This window comes from Melozone crissalis, unplaced genomic scaffold, assembly GCF_028551555.1.
Source record: "Melozone crissalis strain CALT ecotype California unplaced genomic scaffold, PUWL_Pcris_2 ptg000018l_1, whole genome shotgun sequence".
Taxonomy (NCBI): domain Eukaryota; kingdom Metazoa; phylum Chordata; class Aves; order Passeriformes; family Passerellidae; genus Melozone; species Melozone crissalis.
This window is the reverse complement of record NW_026535796.1, coordinates 18,207,389-18,225,826: the sequence shown is the minus strand read 5'-3', so window position 1 is coordinate 18,225,826 and position 18,438 is coordinate 18,207,389. Positions and strand designations below refer to the sequence as shown.

The 18,438-nt window shown below is 38.1% G+C and overlaps 1 protein-coding gene and 1 non-coding gene across 7 annotated transcripts in view; both read right to left on the bottom strand.

Moving 5' to 3' along the window:
- Positions 1-18,438, bottom strand: part of CKAP5 (cytoskeleton associated protein 5) — a 53,401-nt gene that overhangs the window by 3,914 nt on the left and 31,049 nt on the right. For 4 of the 6 annotated variants that reach the window (XM_054274957.1, XM_054274960.1, XM_054274959.1 and 1 more), the window contains exons 23-43: positions 18,033-18,146; positions 15,812-15,940; positions 15,032-15,226; positions 14,254-14,389; positions 13,429-13,517; positions 12,122-12,244; positions 11,300-11,449; positions 10,706-10,909; positions 9,884-10,019; positions 8,903-9,096; positions 6,595-6,767; positions 6,363-6,386; positions 5,298-5,471; positions 4,745-4,865; positions 3,871-4,050; positions 3,234-3,421; positions 2,762-2,837; positions 1,775-1,963; positions 1,531-1,665; positions 936-1,019; positions 683-842 (exon numbers count right to left, since the gene is read on the bottom strand). In XM_054274957.1, the coding sequence (XP_054130932.1) occupies positions 683-842; positions 936-1,019; positions 1,531-1,665; positions 1,775-1,963; positions 2,762-2,837; positions 3,234-3,421; positions 3,871-4,050; positions 4,745-4,865; positions 5,298-5,471; positions 6,363-6,386; positions 6,595-6,767; positions 8,903-9,096; positions 9,884-10,019; positions 10,706-10,909; positions 11,300-11,449; positions 12,122-12,244; positions 13,429-13,517; positions 14,254-14,389; positions 15,032-15,226; positions 15,812-15,940; positions 18,033-18,146 (2,974 nt within the window). Of the gene's footprint in view, positions 1-682; positions 843-935; positions 1,020-1,530; positions 1,666-1,774; positions 1,964-2,761; positions 2,838-3,233; positions 3,422-3,870; positions 4,051-4,744; positions 4,866-5,297; positions 5,472-6,362; positions 6,387-6,594; positions 6,768-8,902; positions 9,097-9,883; positions 10,020-10,705; positions 10,910-11,299; positions 11,450-12,121; positions 12,245-12,522; positions 12,634-13,428; positions 13,518-14,253; positions 14,390-15,031; positions 15,227-15,811; positions 15,941-18,032; positions 18,147-18,438 lie in introns of all 6 variants that reach the window. The other 2 variants (XM_054274963.1, XM_054274962.1) reach the window with 2 other exon arrangements.
- On the bottom strand, positions 4,587-4,697 carry LOC128937135 (small nucleolar RNA SNORD67). Its single transcript, XR_008483031.1, has one exon. It is a non-coding gene; the product is annotated as a small nucleolar RNA SNORD67 (small nucleolar RNA).

Sequence of the window (18,438 nt, the reverse complement as noted above, 5' to 3'; positions counted from 1 at the left end):
AATCCACAATACAGGGATAGGAGAAGGAGCAGTAGTAGAAAAAAGGCTAAAGTTTCGCAGGACACTATGAAATGTGTAAGAAATAAAGGTTAGAGGTAGTTTTGCTAGACAGTGTATCAGCTTTTACTGTCAGCTAATAATTTGTCACATTCCTTCCCTAATATTTCATTAAATACTCCTTTGTATTTATCTGCAATGAAAAGACTCAGCAACAAACAGTTTTACAGTAATTCACCCAATTAATCACAAATTCTGCAGAAACAGTTCATGTTATTTAAAATAAGCTTTCCAATTCCACAGAAAGAAATACTATTAAAAGCATCCTATATGTTTTTTAGTAAAAAGGTCAAAGGAGATACTGCTGTTTTAAACCACCTTTATACCTTGCAGAACCAATTCTTGATACCAAACACATGAAACACAGGCAAATGTTCAATCCACACTACAGGATAGCAATTAGAACCACGTGTCTGCCAAGTCTTTCAGATGTTTTCTACATTTAGTGTGGTTCTAACTTCTGGGTTTGTAAACAAAGAATGCTGCCTCACGAAGCAACTCAAACGGCAAGAAAATGCCTTGCTTCAGAAATCCATAAATGTACACAAATATTAATTTCTACCAGGAGACCTGTAACTGTTCTAGCTCTGCTTCTCACAAACCAATCAGTTTTGCTATAACGTACCTGTAGAAGTAGCAATGCGTCCTTTCCCTTCCCGTTCTGTTTCTATCAGTCGGAGGCCTCTTTCCACATAGCTTTGGAAGAACTGTGAGGAATTTTTCAGGAAGGGCTCAATGTCTGCATCAGAATACTTCTTCTTGTATTCATACAGTTCTGCCAGACCCTGGGAAGGAAGAGTTGCTATGTATTACTACAACTGTTGCATACACTATTCTAGTGTATCATGCTCTCTTTCTTGCAGGAAGGGGGCACTCACCTCCTTGGTGTTCTCCTTTGAGCCAATCTTCTTAAATATTTCTGCCAAAATGTCATTGACTTTGGCTTTCGAAGCCTTTTCCTCCTAAATAAATAAACAAAAGAAGACTTTAAAACCAAGAATAAAATAAAAAATAAATCAGACAAACCCATGACACCTTCACACCTGCTAGCTGGATACAGAGCTTCCAAGATGAAGAAAACCTTGAAGTGATCAGGGTTCTACATAGCCACTTGATACACAGAATGTGAGCAAGAACATCATGAAGATGTTGGACTCCTTCTGAGAAGTGTTTAAAACCTGTTTTGGATATGGCTTACTTTTAGTAGATCAGATGCAGTACCATGCAGCATAAAACTTTTGCTATACATTTGAATTTCCTGCAGAGTACTTCATCCTGGGATATGCACAGTATACTCAGGTAAACACATACAACAAATTTCCAAAACAGGCGTAAATGAAAATTTGACTTTACAAGAGTATTTCCAACATTAGTTGCATGTTGAAAAGGGAATTACTACTTACACAAAATTTAGTTTGTTTCTTAAATGAATTGCTTTACACCCCCTTCCCCTGCCAACACATCGTTACTTACTATGCGAGAAGCTCCTTTTTCTGTATCCTTATCAGCTTTTCCAGTCTGCTCCATAGCGTGTTTCATTAGTCTACAAAGGTGAGCTTCTAGCTCAGACTCATTTTTGTTGTCTATCATTGTTAAATGATCTAAGATCTAAAATGAGAAAAAAGGGGAATTTTAGAGAAGGAAAAAAAAAGAGGAAATACTCTAAAGACTGCATGAACATCCAATTTAAAAATATGTGACTAGTGATTGCTCTGACCTTGGGCCCTTTCAGCTTGCACAGGGTGTGAAGGAGTGTCTTCAATGTCCTAATAGGGAACTCACTCTTACATTGCTTGAGCTTCTCTTTGGGAAAGACCTTCATGAAAATGTGGATATCCAGCAGAATCCGATCCAGATTGATGCTATTGATGGTTTCCGGAAGAAGACGCACCATTCTCCACAGACACTGGAATGAGAGGCTGACTTGAAGCAAGACAACTCAAGAAAGAAGCACTTGATTATATAAGAAGTTACACAACACTATCACTGAGCCACTTCACTCTGCTAGCACATCATACAGGCATGCACTGTGTCTGCTGCTCAAGCGGGTTTGCACTGGTGGGTACTTTCTCTTTGCAACTGGCTGTACAGTACCCAGTTCTTTCTTTAGAGCTGATGCATATGTAAGGTACTGATTTCTCTACCTATAACTGGAGACTGAATGCTTTGTGTGAAGAAATTTCAGCAGATAATACATATATATATGTGCTATGTATACCTACACATAGACAAGTTCTTTAGGTTTAACCTCATTAAGAATGCCTGAGCTGTCTTTAAATCTTAACCAGTTACAAAAGGGTGTTGTATGGTAAGAAACGATCACGCTTATGCTTTAAATGCAGACATTTGCCTGTTCACTCTGCCTGTCAATACAGATGACAGGACAAAAGTCAGCTCCAGCCTGGCACTGTCTGAATCCATAGTACAGTGTGGTCCTCAAGCTAATAAGCCCAGCAGGTGACTGTATGGAGGACTGCACCTCTGTGTGGAGTTTGTATTAGTGTACACAAGCTTCTGTAAACTATTAACAGGTGTTAAGCTCCCCCCTAAAGTCCCTATATGTGACATCTAGTAAGATCAGAATTATAGAAGTTGTAAGAAATATTTCAAGTTATGGACACTAATTTTTTTAACTCCATCTGTTCTTTCAGGTAAGATGATTCAGAGAAACCATGTAAGTTCAAAATCTACACTACAGGCTCACCTTCATGACAAGTTCTGAAAACTTAGGAGAGCTGGCTGTTGCTAGAAGACTGTCTTGGAGCAGGACAAGCAGAGCACTAGAAGAAATAAATTTATAAAGGTTACACAGAAAAAGTGCTACACATAAGAAAAAACCAATACCAGCTCACCACAGAATACCACACCGGAGACTGGGGTTAGTCCAGCAGACGAGCAACAGCTCTTACCTTCTCTCTTTTTAGTATGTTACAAGAATTTAAGAGACAGCCTGCTGAACTTAAAAGCACAAAGAACCATACTAAGCTGGCTTGTTTAGCCTGCCTCCAGCTGTACAGTCAAATTCTGATCACAATCAGTGATAATTCTTTATTAGCTAGCTGAGTGATTCTACAGACACCGGTCTTTGCTTACAAAATGAGTAAAACTCAGCCGTTCAAGGAACATAAGAGAACAGGTAAAGAAGAGCAGTTAATTGTGCACTTTTCATTACTTACCTCAAGATGTTGGTCTGGTCAGACTTCTCCAGAACTTTAACTACCAAGAGGTTGACTGATCGGATGACCTGCTCACCCTCCTCAAGATCTTCAACCCGAGAATCCAGCATTAATGTAATAAGACCATGCATTAGGTCTTTAAGCACACCAGTGGATGCCTCTCGAGCCAGACTCTCTATCTGAAATAGCTACAGATTGAAGAAAGTGTCAGTTTTCCTTGCACATAATCCTTTACTATAAGGACTTCCCTAGACTACACTGTCAAACCAAGACATCTCCACATCTGTGTTTCCCACAAAAGTAAGAACAAAACTATGAACAAAGTTATTTCTACTGAGTGACTTCTGAAAATACTCAGGCCACCAACTCAGCAATCAAAAGGTAAAGAATTTTAAAACCAGAGCTTAATAGAAGTCTTAGTGGCTGTATTTTGCAGAAGCAGAGACCACCTTCTCTTCCCCTAATTCTTATTCTCCACTTACTCTCAAAAGGTGCCTTGATAAGCATTTGGCAACAAACCCTCCTAAGAAAGACTTAGTAGGAAGCTAACCTAGGTACAGAACAGACACTCCATTCTCCCACAACTTCGGTGCAGAAGTTATTTGTTCTTCACCTTATCTCTTACAGTAAGCCTTACCGTGATCATGCTCCCAATAATACAGCTGTAAAGTCTGACAATCTCATCTTTGTCCAGCTTCTCATCTGCCATATGTGTATTGTAGATCAACCGGAGCTGCATAAATGTGGCTATTAGGAATTGATCGATGTGGCCAGACATAGCTTCTGCTTTGTCCTCCTGCTTGAGAACTTCATCAATCTAAGATTTAAAAACAAAACACTGGAGTAAAGTCAACATAATGCAAACAGTGAAAAATAACAATAATTTAAGTACTTTTCTGTAGGAAAGGTTTTGCCCTGACTAATCCATTTGCCAAGGCAGTTGTATTCTAAGCTTTCACCCAAAATCAGTAGCTAGAGATTTGTATTGCTAATCCAAACACAATCAATTACTGATATTTTAGAGAACTGCAATCCTATCCCATACACAAATGAAAACAGCAACAGCTGCATTATAGATTCTGGAATTTACAGTTTTATGAAATCTTCTGGACAAAAAAGCGTCTAAGTAGTTAAAGTCACCTTAAACCCATGCAAAAACTATGGGGCAAGACAATCCTTTTGCCAAGGATCTCTAAAACAGTTCAAATTTAAAAGTTAAGACTCACTGACTAACTGGCTATTACAAACTCTTAGCAGAAATAATTTGACAAAACCAAAAATATAACACAGAAGCACTAATGAGAAAAGCATTAAGGTTATTCTATATCTTTCAAGTGGAATTTCTATTGCTAAAGCGAGTCAGATGGCCCCTGTGCACTTAGTTTTGTCATCAGGGAGATTCTGAGCAGAGCCCACATCACCTGACATGGATGCTCCACCACAGTGCAACTCATCACCCTCGCAGGCAAAGTCTGGTACAGTGTGATTAGTTGCTACCTTAATTCACTTACCTGTGTCAGAGCCTGGATGCTTGTATTTATATCACCACTGGCCACTTGGGAAATGACAAAGTTGATAGTAGAAGCTGTGTTACTGTGCATGTCATCAAAATGTGGGGACACAGCACGAATTCTAAAGGGTTGGAAACAGGATTCATTACTTTTTGGAGAGCTACACTTATGTACACTTAACTGCTGTATTTCAATGAAGATTTAGAGGAAAAAGGATTTCATTCTTCACTGAGGATTCTCAAGGAAGGAATAATTTCTTTTTACCATGTCTATTGCACTGTTTGTAAAGACATGGATAATGCATTTACAAACTCAATACCATCTAACTATGAAAATGCCTAAGTAGAACTAATATTTTTCATTAAACATAACTGCTGTCTAGATTTCAGAAGAGTACAACAAACCTTTGTTTTGCCATCTCTTCAAGTTAGCTGACACTACCCTCTTATGGAAACAAGTCTGAATGTAGAAACTAGTGCTATCAATTCACCTTTTCAAAATACTTTTTTAGGCAGCCCTGCTGATTTCACTTAGGAGGTAAAATTAAACTCACTTGGGCTCAGGAATCAAGACTGGCTCAAAGATGTCATCTAGTTTGTGTTGTACAAGTGCTGGCATCTCACATCTGACGGTTCCATTGTCATTTTCAATTTCATCAAGATCCAGCTGAAATTCCCGTGGAACTGTATGTGTTGTCTCCGGGTGGCTGCCCATGTTGCGATTTTGGCTACAGAAAGCAGGAGAGAGTTTTAGTTTAAGAAGTAAGATTATTAGCACTAGCATCCACTGGTAACCTTAAAGTTCTCATACTAACACAGGTTTTGCAGTTTGGATTATATTCAAGCCCCTTAACTCCCTCTGCTTTTCCCCTGGTCCTTAGTAAAACAAACTTCTGTAAGCCAGAAGAGCAGCTGCTACTTTACTTGCCCTCCTAGTTTCTCTTGTAAACCACAAGATACCCTGTACCTGTGCCAGGTATGCATGGTTTGGGATAACTAGCACAGTTTACAGTACTATTAAAATAATATAACTTCAAAGTTTGAAGGGCTTTTTTTGGCCTTTTTTTAAAATAATGGATAGGATGGACACGTACAGAGCAACTTCACAAGCCCCTCTGAGTCCAAGACTCACAGCATTCCCACATGACCTATACTGCATATCAGATTTCTCAAGGAAATAATTGAATATATAGTTCTCAGCACAGACCTTTAATCAAAAATGATGAGCAGGTGGCAAGGAATAGTTTCTGAGCTTTTTGTTTTGGGTACTGTTGTCTCAGGCTCTACAATTCACACATGCTTATTCATTTTTATGCTTCATGTCTAATGCAACTAGAACATGGTCCAACAAATATAAAGTTTAGTCCAACACACTGAAAGTTCCCCCAATATTTTCAACAGTTGCTTAATATGGAAGTGCCATGTCTGTCTGCAGCCTGACCTACAGTCACCTTGACAGAAACCTGCATTTCTCTTTTCTTTCTTTTCTTTTATTCAGAGATCTATAAATAATCTAGAACTAGCCATGGCAAACCCATCACCCTCAGGAAGGGATGGCAAGGATAGAAATTGAAAGATACAAGAGCCTTGCTACTAAGGAGTTAGTGGGCAGTACTTACATCCTATAAGTGCGATACATAATTCTGTCCATGGAGAAGCAGTGAAAAAAGGCACAAGACCATTTAGAAAGATTAAGACAGACAAGACAAAAAAATTTCAGACATTTAGATTTATATTATTTGGCCATTTTTCACAACATGCGAAGATGATGATACAAGAACTAAAGTGACATTGTCAGACATATTAGCACATACACTATGCAGGTAGAGACCATAATGGAACATCACATACTTGAGTTTGGAGGACATGTCCTCAGCTTGTCCCTTGCGCATCATGCTGGCATTGGCACTCATGTTCTGAGTGCGCTGAGGTTTCTCCTCTGCCTGTCTCACTGGAGCAGAAGAGGGTCTCTTGGCTGACCGCTTTATTCTTTCCTCCAGCATGCTCATGTCTTTCTCTGAAAGCTGTAACACACAATGCTATCACTCATCCTGAGTTGTATGGGTTTTAGAAGTCTCAGTCACCTAGAGGATTCACACCATACTTATCAGTGCAGACTGAAATTCTCTAATATGAAGGTGGGAACTGTCAATGCTACTTCTGAGCAGCAAACTCACCAGGACACTCTGGACTGTCAGATGCTACTTCAAGAGCTAACTAACCCACGCTGACAAGCTGTAATATAGAACACACCTATTTCTAGCCCTGTTTTTTCTTTCAAGAAACAGTTAATTTTGAATTCAAACTATGGTACCATCCAGCGTTTGTAATTGTTGCATGTGTTGCTGCAAAAACCCAAACAAAAAAAAAAAACCATCCACCTTTCTACATTCCCTTCTAACAGTGCCTGAACACTCTGGACCCTGCCACAGAAGCCAGAGTTCTTCTGATACTTATGAACACCAGATCAGGCAACTTAATGCTCCAACTCAGGCAGTGAAAAGATTAACATTTACCTGCTTATCTACCAGACTGAAGACTACCAATTACTCCATTTGAACAAAAGTAGGCATTACAATTTCATGAGCAATACTCTCCAGCATCCCTAGATTTAGAAACCTTCCTGAGAACCCACAGATGGACCATACTGAAGCTCAGAAAGAGCTGAATTGTTCAGGTGCTACAGTTTTTCCTTTACCTTGAAAATTCAAAAGCAAATGGACTATGTAAAACTGAGGCAGAAGCACATTGCACTCTGAACAATAGTTAAATAGGATGGAAATATAAGATGTTAATGAAAATGTAATATTAACTCTCATGGGAACAGTTACCAGAGAAAATAAGAGTCACATTAAATTTCAACTTTTCAAGAAGCTGGGGGAAAAAAAAAAAGCGGGGCAGCCTTCTCATATTCCACAAAATACCATCCAATAGCTTGTATGCCCTATGGCATATGACACAACACAACAAAGCTGCAAAAGCATTAAAATATCTATCACATTGCAATCAGTTTTAATGCTGCTAGAAACATTACCAAGGTCAAATCCAGAGAACAGAACTGTAAAAAAATTATCTAACTGCTTTTGATTCAGATTGGAATTCAGTCTACTTAATTTGGTATGCACAGTAATTAGAAACACAGTGAACTAGCTTTCCATTGCTGAACACTGGAAACTGAGTTTTACCATCTTAAACTTTTACTGCATTTTAGATGATAATGATTAAGTGTAATTTTCAGAGAGCAAAACAGCAGCAATACAAAGCGGCATAGTACTGACACTTTAAAAATGAAATGCAGTAAGATGAAGCAAGCAAGCAAAACTTACCAGACTTCAACTGCAAAGCAATTGGATAAGTTGGGGACAAAAAAAAATAGCTGAGAACTCATTGGAGCCCCAACAACTAGCCTTTCTTGGCCAAATAAGTTATCCAAATACTCTGAATCAGATGTGTCACTTGTAAAATTGACTATAACGCAAGTTACTCTTTATAAATAATTTAATTCCCATGAAGGTCAGTCTTTCTCTTTTTTTTTATTCATGCACATCCAGGTTAAATACAGCTCTCCTACTGGAAACAGGCTGAGGGTTGGGGTTGGGAGCGTACTGAAGGGAAGGCTCTGAGGAAACCTCACTGCAGTCTTCCAGTACCTAAAAGGGGCCTACAAGGAAGCTGGAGAGAGACTTCTAACAAGAGCATACAGTGATAGAAAAGTAATTACTTTAAAATTAAGATAAATTTAGATTGTATTAGAAACTCTTCACTGTGAGAGTGGCTGAGGCAATGAAAAAGGATACCCAGTCCCTGGAAGTGTCCAAGTGTCTCTACCCATGGCAGGGGGTTTGGACCTAAATGGTTTTTAAGGTCCCTTCCCAAACCATTCTATGATTTCATATATTCTGCTATCTGGGATTAACCAAATAGCCATCAGAGAATCTATGATGTAGTAAGTTATTCTCAAAACTACAAAATGCTCTTGACACCAACAGCAAGATGTACCATGATCAATCACAAGCAAAACAGTGCTAGTCCCCTACAAAAGCGTAAGGACTTGAAGAAAAACCAAACCACCAAAGCCCAAACAAACAATCCCACAAACCAAACCAAGCACAGCATGCTAACCCAAATCCACCATGAACTCATGTGCAGTTATACTGACATTTCCAATCAGCTTGAACACTTGGTCACCGTGGACGTTGTAGACAGTCACGATGGTGTTCAGTGCAGCGTTGCGCACGGTGTTGTCTCGGTCACCAATGTGGGTTGCCATTTCTTTTAAGGCTTTCCCTGGAGTTGGCTGGCATACATTCATGCCATATAATTCAACCAGACATCCAAGCTCTTCCAAGCATTCTAAAAGAAGATGATAACATATGCACATTCAACTTAAAAGCTGCTGTGAAGAGAGCCCTCCCAATTCCTGTGTTGCTTGTACAGCTTGAACATTCACTGTAGAGAACTGCCAATCACAAAGCTGAGGACAGATATACTCCAGGTGATTTATGGGATCAACGGTAAGCTACAGCAGACTACTTCACAGATAAAAGCAGTCAGTCATCCTTCTACACTTCAAGTATTTCCCATAACCATGTAGGAGCAATGCTACAGTTAACATCACATTCAGGTAAACAGTTGTGAGCTTGCAATACTATATTATGTATAGAATTTAACTTTCTGCTTATACCAGGATAAGATACTCTCAAAGTGATCAGGAAGTTGTTTGAACTACAAATGTCACAATTTTATTACAGACATTATTTGTGGTGAAACAGATGTACAGTGTAGAGACACTTCTTGCTCAGATTAACTGATTCCCTTGGTGAGTAGGGACACAGTACTGTCACTGTTCTCACTAGCACTGTTTCACTAAGAAAACAAGTCTACTCAAGGGACTCATAATACTCATAGCAACTTAAGAGATTCCTTGTCTTTGGAAGGTATAAAGACACCAAAATATAAAAAGCAATATGATACTAGTTGAAAATCTCATCCTTTAAACACTTGCAAACATCTGCATAAAATGCCATGTGCATGCAAATCTCACATCCCACTCAACATTCTTATGCTGGGTTTTTCAAGATGCAAACCAAAGCAATTTCAAGTACTTTACACATGTACAGTTCAACAGGCCATTTCCTACCTGCACGTTGTTTGGAGTTTTTTGACTTTGTCCCCTCCATGATAAAAGGGAACATCTTGCTGGCTGGATAGATATGACACATTCTGTTCAGAATGGCACGTACATCCTTACGGATGACATCTTTCGGTTCTCCTACCTAACGGAAAATTAACGTGAAAATATTAAAAAGAGGGGAAGAAATACAAAATATTTTATACAGTTTTGTGATACTTTTGACTATGCGAAATAGTCTTAGGAAAGCCAGAATCATTCTCAAGGCAAAAATCCTTTTTGTCAATGGCTTTTAAGGGAAATACGCCATATAGAATCATAAAGGTGACAAAAGACAACCTTAACACCATTGAGTCAAACTGTTAAACCAACACTGCCAAGTCTACCACTAAACCATGCCCCCAAGTGGCCCATCTACATGTCTTCTAAATACTTCCAGTGATGGAGACTAAACCTCTTCCTCAGACAGCCCATTAAAGTGATTGACAACCCATTCAACAAAGAAAATTTTTCCAAATATCCAGTGTAAGCCTCCCCTAGAACAATTTAGGTCCTTTTGTTCTAATTATATTCACTTATTACTTGACAAGACAACATCAACATCCCCCTCGCTACAGCCTCCTTTCAGGTAGTTATGAAGAGCACTAATATATCCCCCGAGCCTCCTTTTCTCCAGGTTAAATAAACACAGCCTGTTGAATCTCACACAAGCCACCAACTGGACTTCACTCCATTCGCAATATATTTAAAATGAACATATTGCAATGCTTGATGGTATTCTGCCATAATCCTCATGAAAAATAACATTAGATTCTGTAAAACAAATTGTACCTTTAGAATAAGATATGGGATGAAAGAGGATGCTTCATTTTCGGTGAGGTGATAGTCTTCTTGATTCAGCAAATTGAAAAGCAATTTAAGATATTCAAGTGTTTTCATCAAAACACTTGTGTTGGTATCAAAGAACCGCAGGGTAAGCCATTTTAGGATCAAATCCAGGCAGCTGATGACTCCATCTTTTTCACTCTCCAAGTGCTAAAAGGCAGTTAAAAAAAAAAGTTACATAAATGAAACACATTTATACACTGTTCAATAAGAAAATAAGCTAAACTATGTCTGATAAGATAATCTACATTTATTGGTATATTCTTAGAACAATACATACTCACTTTTAACTTAGATGCCTTTCTGAAATTCTAAGAGAAGTCTCTGGTGAGGAAATTTTCCCTTCTCCTGAGAAACAGTATTAATACCAACTTCATCATACCTCTGAAAATTATTTCTATATATGTTTAGGTTTCAACTACACAGAACAATGATCCCTGGCTCCTCAGAGAATTTCTATTTTATTTTAATTCAAGTAGTATCTTTCATAGCAGAGAGTAATTCTGTCAGCCTCATCTTCTACCACAGATCCAAACTCACCTCAATCATAACAGAAAGTGCTTTGTTGTGGTGCTGGAAGTCAGCATGAAACATCTCATCCTGTAGCCACTTGGCAACACAAGTGGACATCTGAGTTTTCAGCTGTTCAATATATTCATCACGGGGAGTAGTGAAATTCCACTTTAACACCTGTAAAAGGCAGTATTTAGAACTCACAGCAAGTAATACCTTTTCTTCCTGACAGATGCTGCTGATTGAACATCTTTTAATTCTGCTTTAGAATCTGTTTTCAAAACCTTCTTACTACCAATAAGTAATGAAAAATTAGTGGTGTTTGCTCAATTTTTTTTTTACATGACAAGTTTTCTTCATATGGACTGATTATCCTTACGCTATTATCTTACTAATTATCACTTTAACTCATTGTTTTTAAGCTCCAGACAGGCCTACTTACTAGCAAGTTATAAATAACACACATATTTTCACTAATAGAATTTTCCCTACAAATTGCTAAGTGGGGCTGCTCAAAGTAAGTATATTAAAGCTTTTGCAACATACCCTAGAACTCTGACATTCTACCTGAAAACAATTGACTAAGCATAATGATACTTCACTACTTGAAAAATGTAAAAAGTCCTTAGGTTTTTATGACAATGTATAAATGCACAAAATTTGAAAATCAGAAAAGAAATACCACAGTAAGCCCACTACTGATGTATGAAATTCAACTCAAGAATCAGACTCCAAGAGATGGACAGAGGCTAACACATGTCACAGTATGTTTAATTCTAAATTAAAAACTAAAGAAAATGTTAAAAGCCTCCACTTCAAAACTTGTGAACACATTCTGATTTTTCTCACCTTCAGAGCTTTCTCTTCTCTCATTCTCTGTTCCTTCCCATTTGGGACAATGATAAAAATAGGGCCTGATTTATCATCATCTTCCTTCAGACTAGGCTTGCTTAGCACCTTCTTTCCCTGTACCTGAAAGAAGCAAGGTATTAGCAGGCAACACATGCCATATACATGCCTCAGTCCCAGCAACTGCAGGTGTTAGATACTTGCCACCCTCACCCTATGTGTACAAGAGGCAGAGAGAAGCTGAAAGAAAAATGTTGATTAGAAGTTTAGAAGTGTGTGCTCAGCTGCTGTGGAAGCAATACCCATGACAGTGTGCACAGTAGTACCCTGTGAATTATGAGACATCACTCTCAACCAGTGTGCTAGTCACCCACACACATCCCTAAAACCCAACGTGGTACCTGTTTGACAGACTGGCTCTTTGTCAGACTTGAACTGCCCTTGCTGAGGCTTGCATTAGCTTTGGACAGGCAGGCATTACCCTTGGACATACTGCTACTAACATCTGACTGCTGGAAATAAGCCATAGAAAAGTCTTTGCTTAGCATGTGTTAGGAGGTTTGGAATGGAAACTTAAGAGTAAACAGCTGTCTGACAATAAAGGTCTTAATTCTACCAGCAGAGTTCTGGCAGAACACTGCACTGACTTGAGCAGACCTACAACATCCTTCAAGGATTGTTCTGCTCATTCTTACCATGAATATGGACCTATATCAAATGTTCTTGTTACAGCACTACTTCAGACAATGGGACTGTAGAACATTTCAGGTTATTTTTAGTTATATACATAGGACAAACTTAAATATTAACAGCAAAAAAAAATTACTGTAATACAAAACAACAGAAAAATCTAACCAAAAATCGACTGTAATTAGTTGAGATTATTACATTTTTAAACATACTCCTTCCCTTTTTGCGCTTTGACTGAGAACTTCTTGCCCTTCATACTGTAAGGCAGAGGTTAATTTCTTTTGATACATGGGTTCAAAATTAACATTCATGGCCCTGGAATAGTAAGAATGAATTCACAATAGCACAAAATCAAAGAGGCCAGGAAAATTTCTAACAGAATGAGTTTCTCATAAGACTGATTTTTGACAATACCGACTTTAGGAACTAAATAGGTAATGACAAAAGCAGTGATCAGTTAATTTATATGGGAATGTCTGTCAGAGTTCAGACAAACATAAAGATTTTTAATAAAAGTTGCCCATAGCAAGAACTACACTCTTCTACCTATAACACATTAACAAACCACAGCTACTAACTTTATAAAACTGATTTTACACAAAAGGCAATCAACATACCTTAGTTTTAGAGGAGAGTCCTCCTGCTTTGGCTTTTTTGAGATCAGGCTTAGATTCCATGGTATTAGATCCCAAATCATCAGCAAATGCTGGAGAAACAGTAGACCACTTAAAGTTATCTAGAAGCCCATTTTAGCTTATCAGTTTTCTCTTCTTAGGACGTAAGAAAAACTGTTTGTGGATATAATATGCTTAACACACATATGTCTGAGGCTTTTAGACTCACTGAAGAAGTCCCTTAAATTCCATGCTAGCATACAGAGTTTTCCTAATTTCCTAATTAAGATTATGGTACTCAGCCAATTTGTCATTTTTCAAAACAATTAAAAAATGCAGACATATATACTGTGCAGGCTAATGTCTAGAGCTGTAGTTGAACCTGGCTTGAGTAAGCTAGCCCCAGCAGTTTGATTCTTCAAATCAAATCTCTTCAAATCAATTGTCCCCTAATCCCATCACAGAAGCATTCTGGCTGTCCCACAGTGAACTACACTGAGGAAACAGTCCAGAGAAAAAATAATGTGAAAACATAAAAAAAAAATTAAAATCAGATTAGAATTAGAAAAAATCTCCCCCTTTAGCCCAGCTTGGTTTTAGCTTCAATACCAAGTAGATATTTTCAAGTTTTCAAATAGCAGCTGACAGATGGTCGTGTGGAAAGGAAACACCCTCCTACATTGGAAGCTGATTCAAATGCAAGAAAGACCAGAATCCTAACTATGGCTGAATACTTCTTCAGCTAAGTATGTTTATTCCTCTGGCACGTCAAAAAGCTTCAAAATCCACCATTTTCTCAGTCATTTCCCAAAATGTCAGAGAAGTTACCTGATGCAGGTTGGAATTTGGCTGGAGCTGCTCCTCCTACCCCTTTGGAAGATGCTTTAGCAGGAAGAGCTGGTTTGGCTGGCATGTTGGCTTTGGCTTTCTCCAGCATGGCCAGTACCTGGTCTTTGGAAGTTGGCTAGAGAATGAAAAGTTCAAAACAGGAGTGATAAATTTAATAATGCCTATCACTAATCTTTCCCATACGTGCTACAGACAACAACACCAAAATTGGTTTTAAACAATCCATGCTCTGTTAGGCATCTTGGACAATGGTCATCTTAAAACATCATCGTTCTCAGATACTTTTGTTCTGAGTTAAAACATCTTTCCCTAAAGTTTCTTCTGCAAGATCTATGGGAAATGTGTACACTGACTCTAGGTGAGTGGTCTTTGGATTTCAGTGGAGTGCCTACTCACCACTCAGGGGTCCATAAGCCAAACCAAACTGCTAGAAAACATGTTAAAGTATGAGTAGAAAGGCATGGAGTGGGACAGGAACTGGTATGGAAGCTATCTGCCAGTAATTTTTTTTCAGAAGAAAAGCAGAGTGAAATATCAAGCTCTTGAAGTAGTAAGCTTGTAATTTCTCTGCTTCAGTAATCATTTCTGAAGCAGAGAAATCTCTAGCTCACTGCTCCTGACACTATTTTCAGTTCCCCTGAAAATAGTCAATGCAGACAAGCTTACATGACTCAAGACAGCATGTCATGAGACTGTGAATAGGACTTAATAGTCACTCATTCAGGATCACATGATCTAATCTGTGTAACAGAAGTACCTTCAGCTTGCCAGTGGCTTTTGCCATCTTCTCAAAGCCCAGATGCATCATGAAGAAGGGCAGGGCATCCTGTGCCTTTTTGCGCACATCTCCATTTCGATCTTCAAGGCAGGAGTACAGGTGAGGCACACACAAGAGTAGGTCAGAAGGAACAGAACGGAGGGCAGGCAACTTCTCAGCCAACCAACCAAGAAGCTGAAAGAAAGTTTTAAAAGAAAAGCTTTTAAAGAAGTGTTCACAGTGCTGTGTCAAGGCACGAGAGTCTGAATAGTAGTCCCTCACATACCATTACATTCTACCCAAACATTTTTCAGACAAATGTTCTTCAACAACATCAATTTTCATATCAGCAAATACAAAAATTAATTTAAGTACAGCATGTTAACACAACTATCTTAAAACTTGAAGCCTGGTCTTTTTGCAGGCTGTTTCTTCCATTTGAAAGGAATAGAATTTCAGTCATTCTTTTTAATGTCTCCAGTTCTGTTCCATGGTGAATTTAAGGGACCACAAACTAGCTCTTAAAACGCTAATCAAAAATGACAGAAGTTTCATTTTAGAGGCACTGAAGTCTAAGTGACAGCTATTATGCAGGAAGAAAGCTTGTTATTAGCCTTTCAAGGTTTAACAGCTTTATGTCAGAACAAATGCACAGCTACTTCTTTTCTCATTTAATGGTAGCATTGGGTCATTTCAGTCTGCATAGATAAAGAGCAGCACATAGCACATAAGGTTATTTTGATTTGACACACTTAAGAAGTTTACTTGACAGAAGCCTACCTCTTGTCTTAGGAAAGGATTTTCTTTTTTGAGCTCTTCTGACAGGTCTTCCCCTTCCAACCACTCTTTCATGCCAGTTTGTTCGGCCCAGGCATTCACAGTTGCCAGTGCAGCAGCACGAACGTTATTCTGTAGCAAGAACAAGATTTAAAAAGAATCAACCTAAAGAGGGGTCAGAAGATTAGGACAGAAGAAGCAATAGTCTTCCTTCCCATGAAAGTAAAAAAGCTTCCACACCATGGGCTTTGAAATCTCTTTTTTTATTTGCAGCTTAAGAAGTCTAAGATTCAGAAGAATTTCATTTTATTGATTTTATCAGCTGTAGTAATCTCTAAATCAGACATTATACCGATCTACCATAATTCCTAAAAAAATAAGTTTAACAAAGAGGGTGAAAGGGTATCTCTAAAATTACTTTTACATGCTACCATTCATTGATGACAATTCTGAGAGCAACTCTTAAAGAAGCTAAAAAATAGTGTTAGTGACTTATATAGCACTTAAATAGGCTGCACATTCATAAATCAAGACAAATGGATTATGGAGCCTGCTATTAGGGCACTCCTATTTAGGATACACATGAGCAAAATCAAGAATGAGGGAACCCTCTAATTCCTACCAATTTCCATCTTGATTTTTCCAAGCAAAATTTAGAACAGCACCTTTTTTTGATGCAGCTATATGAAGTTATGAGAAGCCAGATGGAATATTTAACAACCATGGTTCTTTAAAATGTTATCAGTCTAGACATGACTTTATACATATGACCTTCTCCTGCAGGCTGAATTTCTGAGGAAAGCTAATAATGTAGTAGACTCTTTTAGTAAAGTATGAACCATATTAAATGCAGAAGTAACATCCAGGCATATATGTAAACAAGAAGTCAGCATCCTTGCTTTACCAACTTCTCCCATCTTCTATCTCATTGAGGAAAACAAACAAATCATGTGCTGCAGATAAACATATGGTCATCAGCCTCTCTGACAAGGCCTTGGTTCCTATCACCCAAATTTAACTTGTCTGCACTCATGCTTCAAGCAGATTACTTTCCTCAATTATTCAGTGAGTCCACTACAAACACACTGAAGTAGGACCCAAAATGGACCATCCTCATCTTCAAAAACTCGACAAATTTAATAAACTAGTTAAATCTTGCACTTGAAGTACTTAAAAAAAATTAGCACTGTAAGAGTGTTCAAAGGAGCATACAATTTTCTGTCAGCATTACAGTGCTTACAAGTTACGTCAGTATTATGCATTTTAGTAACAGTGTCAGTTAATCACAATTGGTCTTATCCTTAAACCACATACTTGCAACTCTCCTTCCAGTCTGGAGCTCTGAGCAACCTGGTCTAGTGGAAAGTGTCCCTGCCTGTGGCAGTGAGGTTGGAACTAGATGGTCTGTAGGGTTCCCTTCAAACCTAAAAAGTTTGGTGACTCTACAAAAGGAGCTTGCTGTTACCTCAGGATAATTGGTGAGTTTAAAGAATTTAACAGTCATATAAGATCTCAGATCTTGAAGACTTTTAAAGAGATATCAATTTTAACCAGGAGATTTTTATCTAGCCCTAGAACCAGTCCAAATCTTTCCTCTGTTTGGGACAGGTAAATCCAGCTTCTGCTCTTTTTCCAACTCATATTCCAAGCAGAGACAGCAGAAGTATGCCATCTTTGATAATTGCCCATGACTTCTGGCACAAGATATTGGCACCTTCCCAAGCCTTTTTACCCATTGCTTCAAATAGCACTTTCCCATGGTCCTAAGCTTTATTTTGACACAGTATCCTGTCAAACTCAACACTGATGTTATTTACACAAGCTTCAGTGTCAGTTGGGAATGTCCTCTGTCCACCTACAGTTCCAAGGGTCTCTACACAGTGGCAAAGACAACAACAATGTATAGTGTAATCCAGTGATACACTAAAAATTCTACAAGAAACTTTACCAAGCAAATCTTGTTCAGTGTCTAAAATACTGTACTTTCAGCAGCAGAAATATGCATATAGTTACCACATTAAATTAAAAGCCAGATTGTTTCACTGGGTTAGTTACAAGGAGGAAATACATCTGGCACGTATTTATACTTGAATATTAAACTGTCATTCAGGCAATAATTTTTTTAAAAAAATTGGCAAGCTTCCAAGGAAGTTTTAACTACCAACCACCTTTCAGGCATAGCTTAGATACACAAAAAGCAAAGAGATCTTGACATGTGTCCTACCTTACTATCTCCTAGGACTGTAATGACAGGAATCCCCAAATTTTTCACATACTGTTTGATATTGGGGCCCATTGCTGTTGCTAGTTGCTGAAGAATGCTCAGTGTTTGTTGCACCTGCACATAAGGAAAAAAAAGGTTTTAAATAAAACAGTATTACAAGCATTTGTGCAAAAACTCCCAGTTACACATGGAAAAGAGATACTGCTACATATTAAGCTTTTAGTTTAGAATGCCTGCTCAATGAAACCAGCCTTCAAATTCATCACATCAAAAAAACAAGAAATACTCCCATATTCTGAACAAATTAAATTTCAAGTAAAAATATTTTCAAACAAGGGACAATTCACTTTTGCTTCACAAATGAAGCAATGAGTCAAATTCTTTTAAGATTTCCTTTTATTACATT